The 14,142-nt window shown below is 43.2% G+C and overlaps 1 protein-coding gene across 4 annotated transcripts in view; it reads right to left on the bottom strand.

Moving 5' to 3' along the window:
- aopep (aminopeptidase O (putative)) overlaps nucleotides 1–14,142 on the bottom strand; it is a 260,440-nt gene that overhangs the window by 15,324 nt on the left and 230,974 nt on the right. For all 4 annotated transcript variants that reach the window (XM_067983185.1, XM_067983186.1, XM_067983187.1 and 1 more), the window contains one exon: nucleotides 13,210–13,296. In XM_067983185.1, the coding sequence (XP_067839286.1) occupies nucleotides 13,210–13,296 (87 nt within the window). The remainder of the gene's footprint in view (nucleotides 1–13,209; nucleotides 13,297–14,142) is intronic.

Genomic DNA, 14,142 nt, shown 5'->3' with positions numbered 1-14,142 from the left:
CCGCCTTCTGTACTCTAAAATTCTATGATTCTAGATAAATCCACAGGTTTACTCCCGATGATCAATTTCATTTACATGGTACTGAAGAAAGATAATTGTTATGCAGTTGCCTGCATCTACGTCGTCAACTTTTTTGAATCTGAGCACATTAGCCTTTTGAATCTGAGCACATTAGTCAACTCTACTGGCATTGCCCCATTGTTAATCAGCATTCCGTTCACTGGCTTTTAATCACAGTTAATCTATGTAGCAAATAAGCAGCTGAAATAGCTAGAAAAATAATTGAAAAACTAACAGAGTATAAATACTCATGATATCTCACCCCTTATTACCACTACCAATTTCGGTGTTCTACAAATCCATATCTGCCCAGTGATGGAATTCTGTAGCTCTGTTTTGCAAGGTGCAGCAAGAATTCATCTCTGGTTCCTAAGCTCAGTACAGTGCAATCCAGATAGATCAGTGAAGTGAATGAAGATGGCCTAATCTTTTTTTTTTACTCGTTCATGGGATGTGGGCGTCGCTGGCGAGGCCGGCATTTATTGCCCATCCCCAGTTGCCCTTGAGAAGGTGGTGGTGAGCCGTCTTCTTGAACCGCTGCAGTCCGTGTGGTGAAGGTTCTCCCACAGTGCTGTTAGGAAGGGAGTTCCAGGATTTTGACCCAGCGACGATGAAGGAACGGCAATATATTTCCAAGTCGGGATGGTGTGTGACTTGGAGGGGAACGTGCAGGTGGTGTTGTTCCCATGTGCCTACTGCTCTTGTCCTTCTAGGTGGTAGAGGTCGCAGGTTTGGGAGGTGCTGTTGAAGAAGCTTTGGCAAGTTGCTGCAGTGCATCCTGTGGATGGTGCACACTGCAGCCACAGTGCGCTGGTGGTGAAGGGAGTGAATGTTTAGGGTGGTGGATGGGGTGCCAATCAAGTGGGCTGCTTTGTCCTGGATGGTGTTGAGCTTCTTGAGTGTTGTTGGAGCAGCACTCATCCATGCAAGTGGAGAGCATTCCATCACACTCCTGACTTGTGCCTTGTAGATGGTGGAAAGGCTTTGGGGAGTCAGGAGGTGAGTCACTCACCACAGAATACCCAGCCTCTGACCTGCTCTTGTAGCCACAGTATTAATATGGCTGGTCCAGTTTAGTTTCTGGTCAATGGTGACCCCCAGGATGTTGATGTTGGGGGATTCGGCGATGGTAATGCTGTTGAATGTCAAGGGGAGGTGGTTAGACCCTCTCTTGTTGCAGATGGTTATTGCCTCACACTTGTCTGGCGCGAATGTTACTTGCCACTTATCAACCCAAGCCTGGATGTTGTCCAGGTCTTGCTTCTTTTTTTTTTATTCGTTCACGGGATGTGGGCGTCGCTGGCAAGGCCGGCATTTATTGCCCATCCTTAATTGCCCTCGAGAAGGTGGTGGTGAGCCGCCTTCTTGAACCACTGCAGTCCATGTGGTGACGGTTCTCCCACAGTGCTGTTAGGAAGGGAGTTCCAGGATTTTGACCCAGCGACAATGAAGGAACGGCGATATATTTCCAAGTCGGGATGGTGTGTGACTTGGAGGGGAACGTGCAGGTGGTGTTGTTCCCATGCGCCTGCTGCCCTTGTCCTTCTAGGTGGTAGAGGTCGCGGGTTTGGGAGGTGCTGTCGAAGAAGCCTTGGCGAGTTGCTGCAGTGCATCCTGTGGATGGTGCACACTGCAGCCACAGTGCGCCGGTGGTGAAGGGAGTGAATGTTTAGGGTGGTGGATGGGGTGCCAATCAAGCGGGCTGCTTTATCTTGGATGGTGTCGAGCTTCTTGAGTGTTGTTGGAGCTGCACTCATCCAGGCAAGTGGAGAGTATTCCATCACACTCCTGACTTGTGCCTTGTAGATGGTGGAAAGGCTTTGGGGAGTCAGGAGGTGAGTTACTCGCCGCAGAATACCCAGCCTCTGACCTGCTCTTGTAGCCACAGTATTTATATGGCTGGTCCAGTTAAGTTTCTGGTAAATGGTGACCCCCAGGATGTTGATGGTGGGGGATTCGGCGATGGTAATGCCGTTGAATGTCAAGGGGAGGTGGTTAGACTCTCTCTTGTTGGAGATGGTCATTGCCTGGCACTTATCTGGCGCGAATGTTACTTGCCACTTATGAGCCCAAGCCAGGATGTTGTCCAGGTCTTGCTGCATGCAGGCTCGGACTGCTTCATTATCTGAGGGGTTGCGAATGGAACTGAACACTGTGCAGTCATCAGCGAACATCCCCATTTCTGACCTTATGATGGAGGGAAGGTCATTGATGAAGCAGCTGAAGATGGTTGGGCCTAGGACACTGCCCTGAGGAACTCCTGCAGCAATGCCCTGGGGCTGAGATGATTGGCCTCCAACAACCACTACCATCTTCCTTTGTGCTAGGTATGACTCCAGCCACTGGAGAGTTTTCCCTCTGATTCCCATTGACTTCAATTTTACCAGGGCTCCTTGGTGCCACACTCGGTCAAATGCTGCCTTGATGTCAAGGGCAGTCACTCTCACCTCACCTCTGGAATTCAGCTCTTTTGTCCATGTTTGGACCAAGGCTGTAATGAGGTCTGGAGCCGAGTGGTCCTGGCGGAACCGAAACTAAGCATCGGTGAGCAGGTTATTGGTGAGTAAGTGCCGCTTGATAGCACTGTCGACGACACCTTCCATCACTTTGCTGATGATTGAGAGTAGACTGATGGGGCGGTAATTGGCCGGATTGGATTTGTCCTGCTTTTTGTGGACAGGACATACCTGGGCAATTTTCCACATTGTCGGGTGGATGCCAGTGTTGTAGCTGTACTGGAACAGCTTGGCTAGAGCCGCAGCTAGTTCTGGAGCACAAGTCTTCAGCACTACAGCTGGGATGTTGTCGGGGCCCATAGCCTTTGCTGTATCCAGTGCATTCAGCCGTTTCTTGATATCATGTGGAATGAATCGAATTGGCCGAAGACTGGCTTCCGTGATGGTGGGGATATCGGGAGGAGGCTGAGATGGATTATCCACTCGGCACTTCTGGCTGAAGATGGTTGCAAACGCTTCAGCCTTGTCTTTTGCACTCACGTGCTGGACTCCGCCATCATTGAGAATGGGGATGTTTGCAGAGCCTCCTCCTCCCGTTAGTTGTTTAATTGTCCACCACCATTCACGACTGGATGTGGCAGGACTGCAGAGCTTTGATCTGATCCATTGGTTGTGGAATCGCTTAGCTCTGTCTATAGCATGTTGCTTCCGCTGTTTAGCATGCATGTAGTCCTGAGTTGTAGCTTCACCAGGTTGGCACCTCATTTTTCGGTACGCCTGGTGCTGCTCCTGGCATGCTCTTCTACACTCCTCATTGAACCAGGGTTGATCCCCTGGCTTGTTGGTAATGGTAGAGTGAGGAATATGCCGGGCCGTGAGGTTACAGATTGTGCTGGAATACAATTCTGCTGTTGCTGATGGCCCACAGCGCCTCATGGATGCCCAGTTTTGAGCTGCTAGATCTGTTCTGAATCTATCCCATTTAGCACGGTGGTAGTGCCACACAACACGTTGGATGGTGTCCTCAGTGCGAAGACGGGATTTCATCTCCACGAGGACTGTGCGGTGGTCACTCCTACCAATACTGTCATGGACAGATGCATTTGCGACAGGTAGATTGGTGAGGACGAGGTCAAGTAGTTTTTCCCTCGTGTTGGTTCGCTCACCACCTGTCGCAGGCCCAGTCTGGCAGCTGTGTCCTTCAGGACTCGGCCAGCTCGGTCAGTAGTGGTGCTACCGAGCCACTCTTGGTGATGGACATTGAAGTCCCCCACCCAGAGTACATTCTGTGCCCTTGCTACCCTCAGTGCTTCCTCCAAGTGGCGTTCAACATGGAGGAGGACTGATTCATCAGCTGAGGGAGGGCGGCAGGTGATAATCAGCAAGAGGTTTCCTTGCCCATGGTTGACCTGATGCCATGAGATTTCACGTGGTCCAGAGTCAATGTTGAGGACTCCCAGGGCCACTCCCTCCTGACTGTATATCACTGTACCGCCACCTCTGGTGGGTCTGTCCTGCCAGTGGGACAGGAGATACCCAGGGATGGTGATGGAAGAGTCTGGGACGTTGGCTGAAAGGTATGATTCTGTGCGTATGGCTATGTCAGACTGTTGCTTGACTAGTCTGTGGGACAGCTCTCCCAATTTTGGCACAAGTCCCCAGATGTTAGTGAGGAGGATTTTGCAGGGTTGACTGAGCTTGGTGTGCCTTTGTCGTGTCTGGTACCTACTGGTCCGATGCCGGGTGGTCCGTCCGGTTTGATTCTTATTGTGAGATTTTACAACTGAGTGGCTTGCTAGGCCATTTCAGAGGGCAATTAAGAATCAACCACATTGCTGTGGATCTGAAGTCACATATAGGCCAGACCGGGTAAGGACGGCAGGTTTCCTTCCCTAAAGGACATCAGTGAACCAGATGGGTTTTTACGACAATCCGGTAGTTTCATGGCCACCATTACTGATACTAGTACTTTAATTCCAGATTTTATTTAATTAATTGAATTAATTCTATGCTAGGGTCTCCCTTTTTCACTATGAAAAGAGATGTGAATAAAAAGTAAAATACTGCCTGTGCTGGAAATCAAACATGAAACAGAAAATGCTGGAAACACTCAGCAGGTGATGCAGTATCTGTGGAGAGAACAGGCAAATTGGCATTTCAAGTGCGGACCCTTCTTCAAAGAGCATGCACACCCAAAATGTTAACTGGTCTGTTGTCTCTGTACAGATGCTGAGTGTTTCCAGCATTTTCTGTTTTTGTTAACAAAGAGATGTGGTCAGATGATTGCCAGAAGAATTCATAAAGGAAATTAACAGATTCCAGAAAAGTAATCCATGTTTGGCACTGTGGTCAAAGATAAAATAGTTTGTTCACTGTGCCTCTCAGCCCTTAAAGGTACAATGTGTATCAAATGTTCCAGAACATACACCATAATTCTTTACCGTCACATGGTCGCCAAACTTATTATGGTTGAAATGTGGGAAATGAGCTTCCCATTCTGGCTTTTTAAAATGTGTTTTGATACTTTGTAGTTGTAAATAAATAGTCAAATGCAACTAAACAAATGAACAAAGGTTATAGTTCAGTACTTAAAAAAAATCATCCATATCATTGCCCTTCGAGTTTCCCGACGCTGTTAAAATTGCACTTTCCAAATAACTACACATTAATGTTGATGGTATCACAACTTCATGTTGATTTATTCTTAGGAAGAAAAAATATAGTCTCTGTACAAGCAAGGGTAGATGAGATTACATATTTTTCAGAATTATAACCTAATTATAACCTAAGCTTTAGAAAGAGTGGATTAACCTTTCCTGTGAATTAGATTCTTTCGTTAGGTTGAAGAGTGCTAAGTGGAACTAGCTATTTCTGTTTCATGCCTGTGTTAAAAGGATGTTAGTTTATCAACTGTCCCATGCCATTTAATGCAGAATGAAGAATTGTTCATAGGAGTTTGTTAATGAGCTCATATCAGACATAAATGTGTCTTTGTTGGTGTTTCATGTCAATAATGTCTGGCCAATACACATGAAAGCAGCCAGTTGACTTATTCCAGGCAGTGTGTGTTTACATTCTTCCTGGCATTCCATTGGATCATCTTCAAAATACTGTGTTGCAATATTTCAAGATCTGTGCCATTGTTCCTTTGATCACAACTGATCAGCAGTCCTACATTCAGAAGACAAAGTATCCTTAAAAGAGTGGTCCCTACAGTCTGGCAGTTTTCTTCTCATTTTGAGCATGCCAAAAGGCAGATCTCCATAACAAATGCCTACGTATGGAGTTCTCATGCAGGAAAACATTCCGGATCCAAAAGACAGTGCATTCCTTGAAGGCTCATGAGGAGGCAGGGTGCCTTTTACATCCCCCGCTTTCACATGCAAGTGTCATTCACTCATCTTTATATGTATTTGACCAAAAAGAATCCTCCCATCTAATGTAACTGACTGTTGCAAGATGTCGTCACACCCACTATGGAATATAAACCAACACTTGGGTATTATTCCAAGTAACCTTAACAATTGCAACTTCTCATATCTCATATCCTTCTTAAAGGAGAAGACAGCCTATAATAACCATGGCGATCAATGACCGGTGGTGAACTATCCCCCTCATGAGCGAAATCCTCAGAATATAGGCCAGACACTGTGCCAGAGGGGGGAAAGTAGGAAGGCAGCTGTCAGTTCAGGGTTCAGGACCAATTTCTGTTGCTTGTCCTTTTCATCCTATTCTCTCATTCACTAATTGCTAGCAAGGAATATACTGAAGCCCTTTTACCATATTTCTCCTCCTTCTGAAAGCTCTATATGAGGGCTGCTCATCAGGACAGTATAGCAACCCGTCTTCCTCCTCTCGGTCACTGGATCGGCCAAGTCAGCGCGTCACAGCTCACACAGTATCATTCATTCATTCTTACAGCAGGAGAGTGAAATTTCACTTGGTGGCTCATATGGACAAAACAATAGCACAGGCTTTATGTGCCAATTGGCCAGTTTCTGTGCTGTAACATTCTACAATTCCATATGATTTGAACGTAGGACTTTTTATTTTTAATCTGGAGAGAGTTTGAAGTCTGAAAAGGATAGATTAACTCCTTGCATGCTGCTTTGAGATTTTTACATTGTGCTGTATAGTGTTTGCCTATTTGTTTGCTACTGTAAGTAAACATTATTAATTGTTTTAGTCTGTATGAAGTGGGTCAAATGTTTGATATTTTCCACCTTCCAAACTGATAAGACATGTAGCAAAAATGCTATGGCTAAATAACAACAGTAAATACACTTCAAAAATAACCCACTTATTGTAAAGTGCTTTCGAATGACCTTTCGACATGAAAAGGTGCTATATAAATGCAAGTTCATTCTTTCCTTGCACAAATTCCAGTCCACAGCATTACTGCAAAAAGTATAATTGTTAGCCCTAGGCGACACAACCCAAGACCTATCCTACCTGATCACAAGGCTGTGGTCCACTAGTAGGTAAACCTGATCCAACCATAAGAACAGAATTAGACCACATTTGGAGTACTGTGCACAGTTCTGGTCTCCATATTATAAAAAGGATAGAGAGGCATTGGAGAAGGTGCAAAAAAGATTCACAAGGATAATACCAGAACTGAGAGGATATACTTATCAGAAAAGGCTGAACAGGCTGGGGCTCTTTTCGCTAGAAAAGAAAAGGCTGAGGTGTGACCCGATAGAGATCTTTAAGATAATGAAAGGGTTTGAAAGGGTAGATGTAGAGAAAATTTTCCACTTGTGGAGGAGTCCAAAACTAGAGATCATAAATATAAGATAGTCACTAATAAATCCAACAGGAAATTTAGGTGAAATTTCTTTACCGAAAGAGTGGTAAGAATGTGGAACACGCTACCACAAGGAGTAGTTGAGGCAAAAAGCATAGATGCATTTAAGGGGAAGCTGGATAAGCACACGAGGAAGAAAGAAATAGAAGGGTATGCTGATAGGATTAGACGAGGAGGGGTGGAAGGAGGCTCGTGTGGAGCATAAGTGCCAGCATAGACCAGTTGGGCTGAATGGCCTATTTCTGCGCTGTAGATTCGATATAACTCGATGTAAAACAAAGGGGTCTCCAGCAGAGAGAAAATTGGCCTTAATATCCATCTTCAAAATATTACATTATACACATCATCACACAGCACATACGAGTGCCACAGAACACAATCAATGTTTAGAAGATGGTGTTGGATATTCCTTGTTGTTCATGCCTGTAGCTTGATGAATACTATCTAGTGGCTCCTTTGAACCCTTAATCTCAAAAAAGGCCCTTTTCTCATTAATACAATTGTTAGTACGAGATGGAGAATGCTCAAGATAACTGTCACGGTTCAGGATTCTGCGACTAATTTTTTCATGAATAGCATCCAGATGAGCTGCCTTAATGTGTGTTTTAGAATCATAGAAGTTTACATTTCGGCCCAACATGTCCATGTCGCTCAGTTTATACCACTAAGCTAGTCCCAATTGCCTGCACTTGGCCCATATCCCTCTATACCCATCTTACCCATGTAGCTGTCCAAATGCTTTTTAAAAGACAAAATTGTACCCGCCTCTACTACTGTCTCTGGCAGCTCGTTCCAGACACTCACCACCCTTTGAGTGAAAAAATTGCCCCTCTGGACCCTTTTGTATCTCTCCCCTCTCACCTTAAATCTATGCCCCCTCGTTATAGACTCCCCTACTTTTGGGAAAAGATTTTGACTATCTACCTTATCTATGCCCCTCATTATTTTATAGACTTATATAAGATCACCCCTAAACCTCCTACTCTCCAGGGAAAAAAGTCTCAGTCTATCCAACCTCTCCCTACAAGTCAAACCATCAAGTCCCGGTAGCATCCTAGTAAATCTTTTCTGCACTCTTTCTAGTTTAATAATATCCTTTCTATAATAGGGTGACCAGAACTGTACACAGTATTCCAAGTGTGGCCTTACTAATGTCTTGTACAACTTCAATAAGACATCCCAACTCCTGTATTCAATGTTCTGACCAATGAAACCAAGCATGCTGAATGCCTTCTTCACCACCCTATCCACCTGTGACTCCACTTTCAAGGAGCTATGAACCTGTACTCCTAGATCTCTTTGTTCTATAACTCTCCCCAACGCCCTACCATTAACGGAGTAGGTCCTGGCCCGATTCGATCTACCAAAATGCATCACCTCACATTTATCTAAATTAAACTCCATCTGCCATTCATCGGCCCACTGGCCCAATTTATCAAGATCCCGTTGCAATCCTAGATAACCTTCTTCACTGTCCACAATGCCACCAATCTTGGTGTCATCTGCAAACTTACTAACCATGCCTCCTAAATTCTCATCCAAATCATTAATATAAATAACAAATAACAGCGGACCCAGCACCGATCCCTGAGGCACACCGCTGGTCACAGGCCTCTAGTTTGAAAAACAACCCTCTTCAACCACCCTCTGTCTTCTGTCGTCAAGCCAATTTTGTATCCAATTGGCTACCTCACCTTGGATCCCGTGAGATTTAACCTTATGTAACAACCTACTATGTGGTACCTTGTCAAAGGCTTTGCTAAAGTCCATGTAGACCACGTCTACTGCACAGCCCTCATCTATCTTCTTGGTTACCCCTTCAAAAAACTCAATCAATTTGTGAGACATGATTTTCCTCTCACAAAACCATGCTGACTGTTGCTAATCAGTCCCTGCCTCTCCAAATGCCTGTAGATCCTGTCTCTGAGAATACCCTCTAACAACTTACCCACTACAGATGTCAGGCTCACCGGTCTGTAGTTCCCAGGCTTTTCCCTGCCGCCCTTCTTAAACAAAGGCACAACATTTGCTACCCTCCAATCTTCAGGCACCTCACCTGTCGTTGTCAATGATTCAAATATCTCTGCTAGGGGACCCGCAATTTCCTCCCTAACCTCCCATAACGTCCTGGGATACATTTCATCAGGTCCCGGAGATTTATCTACCTTGATGCGCGTTAAGACTTCCAGCACCTCCCTCTCTGTAATATGTACACTCCTCAAGACATCACTCTTTATTTCCCCAAGTTCCCTAACATCCATGCCTTTCTCAACCGTAAATACCGATGTGAAATATTCATTTAGGATCTCACCCATCTCTTGTGGTTCCGCACATAGATGACCTTGTTGATCCTTAAGAGGCCCTACTCTCTCCCTAGTTACTCATTTGCCCTTTATGTATTTGTAGAAGCTCTTTGGATTCTCCTTTTCCTTATCTGCCAAAGCAATCTCATGTCCCCTTTTTGACCTCCTGATTTCTCTCTTAACTCTACTCTGGCAATCTCTATACTCTTCAAGGGATCCACTTGATCCCAGCTGCCTATGCATGTCATATGCCTCCTTCTTCTTTTTGACTAGGGCCTCAATCTCCCGAGTCATCCAAGGTTCCCTACTTCTACCAGCCTTGCCTTTCACTTTATAAGGAATGTGCTTACCCTGAACCCAGGTTAACACACTTTTGAAAGCCTCCCACTTACCAGACGTCCCTTTGCCTGCCAACAGACTCTCCCAATCAACTTCTGAAAGTTCCTGTCGAATACCATCAAAATTGGCCTTTCCCCAATTTAGAATTTTAACTTTTGGGCCAGACCTATCATTCTCCATAGCTATCTTAAAACTAATGGAATTATGATCACTGGTCCCAAAGTGATCCCTCACTAACACTTCTGTCACCTGCCCTTCCTTATTTCCCAAGAGGAGGTCAAGTTTTGCCCCCTCTCTAGTCGGGCCATCCACATACTGAATGAGAAATTCCTCCTGAATACACTCAACAAATTTCTCTCCATCCAAGCCCCTAATGCTATGGCTGTCCCAGTCAATGTTGGGAAAGTTAAAGTCCCCTACTATTACCACCCTATTTTTCTTGCAGCTGTCTGTAATCTCCTTACATATTTGCTCCTCAATTTCCCGTTGACTATTTGGGGGTCTGTAGTACAATCCTATCAAAGTGATCTCTCCCTTCTTATTTTTTAGTTCTACCCATATAGACTCAGTGGGCGAACCCTCGGATATATCCCCTCTCACTACTGCCGTGATGTTCTCCCTAATCAAGGACGCAACTCCCCCTCCTCTCTTACCTCCTGCTCTATCTTTCCTATAGCATCTGTACCCTGGAACATTGAGCTGCCAGTCCTGCCCCTCCCTTAGCCATGTTTCAGTAATAGCTATAACATCCCAGTCCCATGTACCCATCCATGCCCTGAGTTCATCTGCCTTGCCCATCAGACTTCTTGCATTGAAATAAATGCAGTTTAATCTAGACTTCCCTTGGTCTTTGCCCTGCTTTCTCAGACCATCTGTCCGGTCATGTTTTGTACACTCTCCCTTACTGCCTGTTTTGGGCAGAAGCTTGCATGAAAGGGAGCAATGCTCTTTGATAATCATTCATTTCATCTCAACCTTCCAAAAGACTACTTAAAATATATTTTTTAAGGTCATTAATGAACATTTATCAATGGTCAGGACTCATCCTCTAGGAGCTCAATGAGATCTAATCATCGTTATGTAACTTTTGTTTTCTATCGTCAAACAAATTTATTATTCAATTTACAACTTTCTCCTAGGTCTCACAAGCTTGAACTTGAACATATGACTTCTAAGGGACCTTATCAAATCTCTCAAAGTCTAGAGTATATACAGTTCCCATCACTTATAGCGAGTGCGTTCGTGTGAACGCAGTTTGCCCGTTATATGCGATGGCCAGTATAACACGTGCACAGTCTGTGGATCACGTTAGAGACCCAGTGCCGGCAGCCTTGAGGCCCATTGCTGATACCCAACACCAGACAGTCGGTCAGCACATCCCCGCTTCTCTTCTTCACTCACCTGCATAGTACCCACAGCTCCACCAGCACCATTCGAGTAAAGTTGGCAGCTATTAATTATTTCTGGGCATGGTTGGGTATTGTTGGCAATGGAGAATAGAGTCCACTAACCATAGCGTGGTAGTGCTATGAAAATGTTGTCGTTGCTCATCAGCATCTGCAGCTCCCTGAACCGCTACCTGAATGAACCTCCTTACTACCGAACCCTGGACCTAACCAAGGACCCGAGCTACCCAGTGCTAACCTCACCCTGGCCACAGTCATCAGGAAACTGGAGGAACAGGACAACCATTTAAACAACCCAAACACCTAATGAGGGCAATAAATTTCAGTTGCTGGGATTATTGTGCATGAAGCGTTATTTTTGTTAAATTTAAATATATTTTAAAGAACATGCATCAGTTTTTCATGTGTAGTTCACTTATACAATATCACAGGTGAGTAAGTACAGTTGTTTCTGCCCGAAACAAACGGAGGACTTAAGACGCTATAATCGCCACTCTGAAATTGACATGAATGCAAATGGCTAACGGTTATCACGTTTTGGCTGATATAAGCCACTGCCCGTTTTAAACGTGGACATTTTAAGTGGTAGGGACTATAGTATCGCACATGTTACCTCATCCACTAACTCAAAATACATTTCTTGAGAATTCCAGTAAATTTGTTTGGCTTGTAGTTCACGAATCAATGCTGGCCCCATTGCCTTTACTTTCACTAAATTATGCTAAATTGTTTTCTTAATAATTTAATTGATTTTCCACAATTAGAAACACCAAGCTAAGTGGTGTTATATGTCCAGGATCACATGTCTGATCTCAAGATTTCAATATTCTGCATTACCTCTCTATATGGAGGACATTGAAATTTTAATACAAATATACTTGCAAATTTTACTTGAACTTCTTTTTAATGCCATATCCCTGATGATTTATTAACCTTTTGGCTCTCCAATTTCTTGTTACCTCTTTGCCGTGAAATTAACAGTGATCCCTATCACAGAATCTGTACACCCACAAGTGTTGTAAAACAAGAAAAATCAATGTATTGACCTCTAAGAATCTACAGCGTTATCTCATCATGAGGCAATCAGACTACCTAGGGCTACAGTGGAGGTAAGTCATACCACATTACCCCTTTTTGATTTGGCATGTAAAAATTTTTCAAAGATAGACCTGGTCACATCATATATATCACCATGTCAACCTTTTGAGTTCCAGCACTCCATCAGCTAAAATAAAAGCCTTTTGAGCATTTTTTCAGCCAATTAGAGGTTAACCTTTCTAACGTGGGTCCCATCTCTAAAATGGAGATTAGGATCTGGAAGGGAGAGGAAGGAAATGGGTGAACAAAATGTTCTGAGTTTTCAAAAATATTTTTAAAAGATGGTACTGACTAGTTAGAATAGGGTATTTTAATTAGTTATAAGTAAAAGTAAAGTTACACTAATAAAAGCAGAAGAGATGAATACAGGAGGGAAAATAGAAGAGTCAGAAAATGGAGAGAAAGATAGAATAGGAGAAATGGAGGACAGGATGAACAGAAGTGTTTTCATTTTTTAAAATTTATTGATTGTTTCATAAATGTATTATAGTAGGATGTTACTATTATAGCAATAATGGTACACCTGACATCTAATTAACTTTATTGCCGTATTATCAGTGTTTGTTTTAGTATCATAGAATGTGAGCTGGAAGCTCTTTTAGAACAAAATCCCAGACGGAAGGTTATTTCCCAGAACCTGCAGGTTGCTTCTTAAAATTTATAATTCAGTAAGATATTTTTCTTCTATAAGATTTATTATCGTATGATTTCTTATTTGAAGATATATTTAAAAAGGGTACCTGATCCTGTTCCAGAAAATTTATCAAGTCCCCATATGCCACAGTGTGTTTATGTTTAATGACCAGCTCACACCAGCGATGGCGCACCTGTAAAATAAGCAAAGATTTTATATAAGCTAGGAGAGACTAATCAAAGATTTATTAAAAAACAATTATAACTTTACAAAACACGAGTCTACAATTGATTTCAGCTGCCAAAAGCAATGACTTTACAGCACTTGATTTTAGGATGTTGATTTCACCCTCAAGATTAATTCTCATTTGCCAAAAATCTGAACAAGTTATAATATTGAACAAAAGAAACTGGCACAGGGTTGCCTTTCTGTCATAAGGCATCTAGCAGCAGTAAATTGATACATCAGCAACTTTGGAAAAAAACTTTGTAAGCAGGATGTTCACTGCCAGACAAAAAAAAATCAAATACCTGCAGCAAAGCAGTAGCTGGCAACTGATTAGAAAGAAGTATTCAAGACTTCAATGAAGGCCCTGTTCATTCACTGATTTAACAAATTGTTGCAATGTGTTATGGTCAGCAAAGAATTTGTTTCAGCTCTCCTACAACAGTCCGCTAATTTTGACCTTAGCTTGGACTTGTTCATATAAGCTTATTTTAGCTACTGTAAAATTGGATTATAGTCAATGGGATTGATTTTATAAATGGAAAACTGCAGAGCAGGAGCCTAATATTTAGTATAATTTTTCCAAGATCATTTTAAACAGTCTAAAATAATTTTACTTTTTTTCATCTCCCTCCTTTCTCATTTGCTCAAATTCTTCAAACCATTGGTATTTTTCTTTTTATGATATTTTGTTTCCCTAAATTTGCATCTTTCCTCCTTTAAAACCAACATATAGAAAAGGATGGTGATCAGGATATTTATAGGTCCTATTTAAGCAGTGTTAAATTATAATTCTCATGCTACGAACAATGGG

The sequence above is a fragment of the Heptranchias perlo genome, chromosome 4, assembly GCF_035084215.1.
Source record: "Heptranchias perlo isolate sHepPer1 chromosome 4, sHepPer1.hap1, whole genome shotgun sequence".
Taxonomy (NCBI): domain Eukaryota; kingdom Metazoa; phylum Chordata; class Chondrichthyes; order Hexanchiformes; family Hexanchidae; genus Heptranchias; species Heptranchias perlo.
Note: the sequence above shows the minus strand (reverse complement) of the source record. Positions and strands in the feature narration are given on the sequence as shown.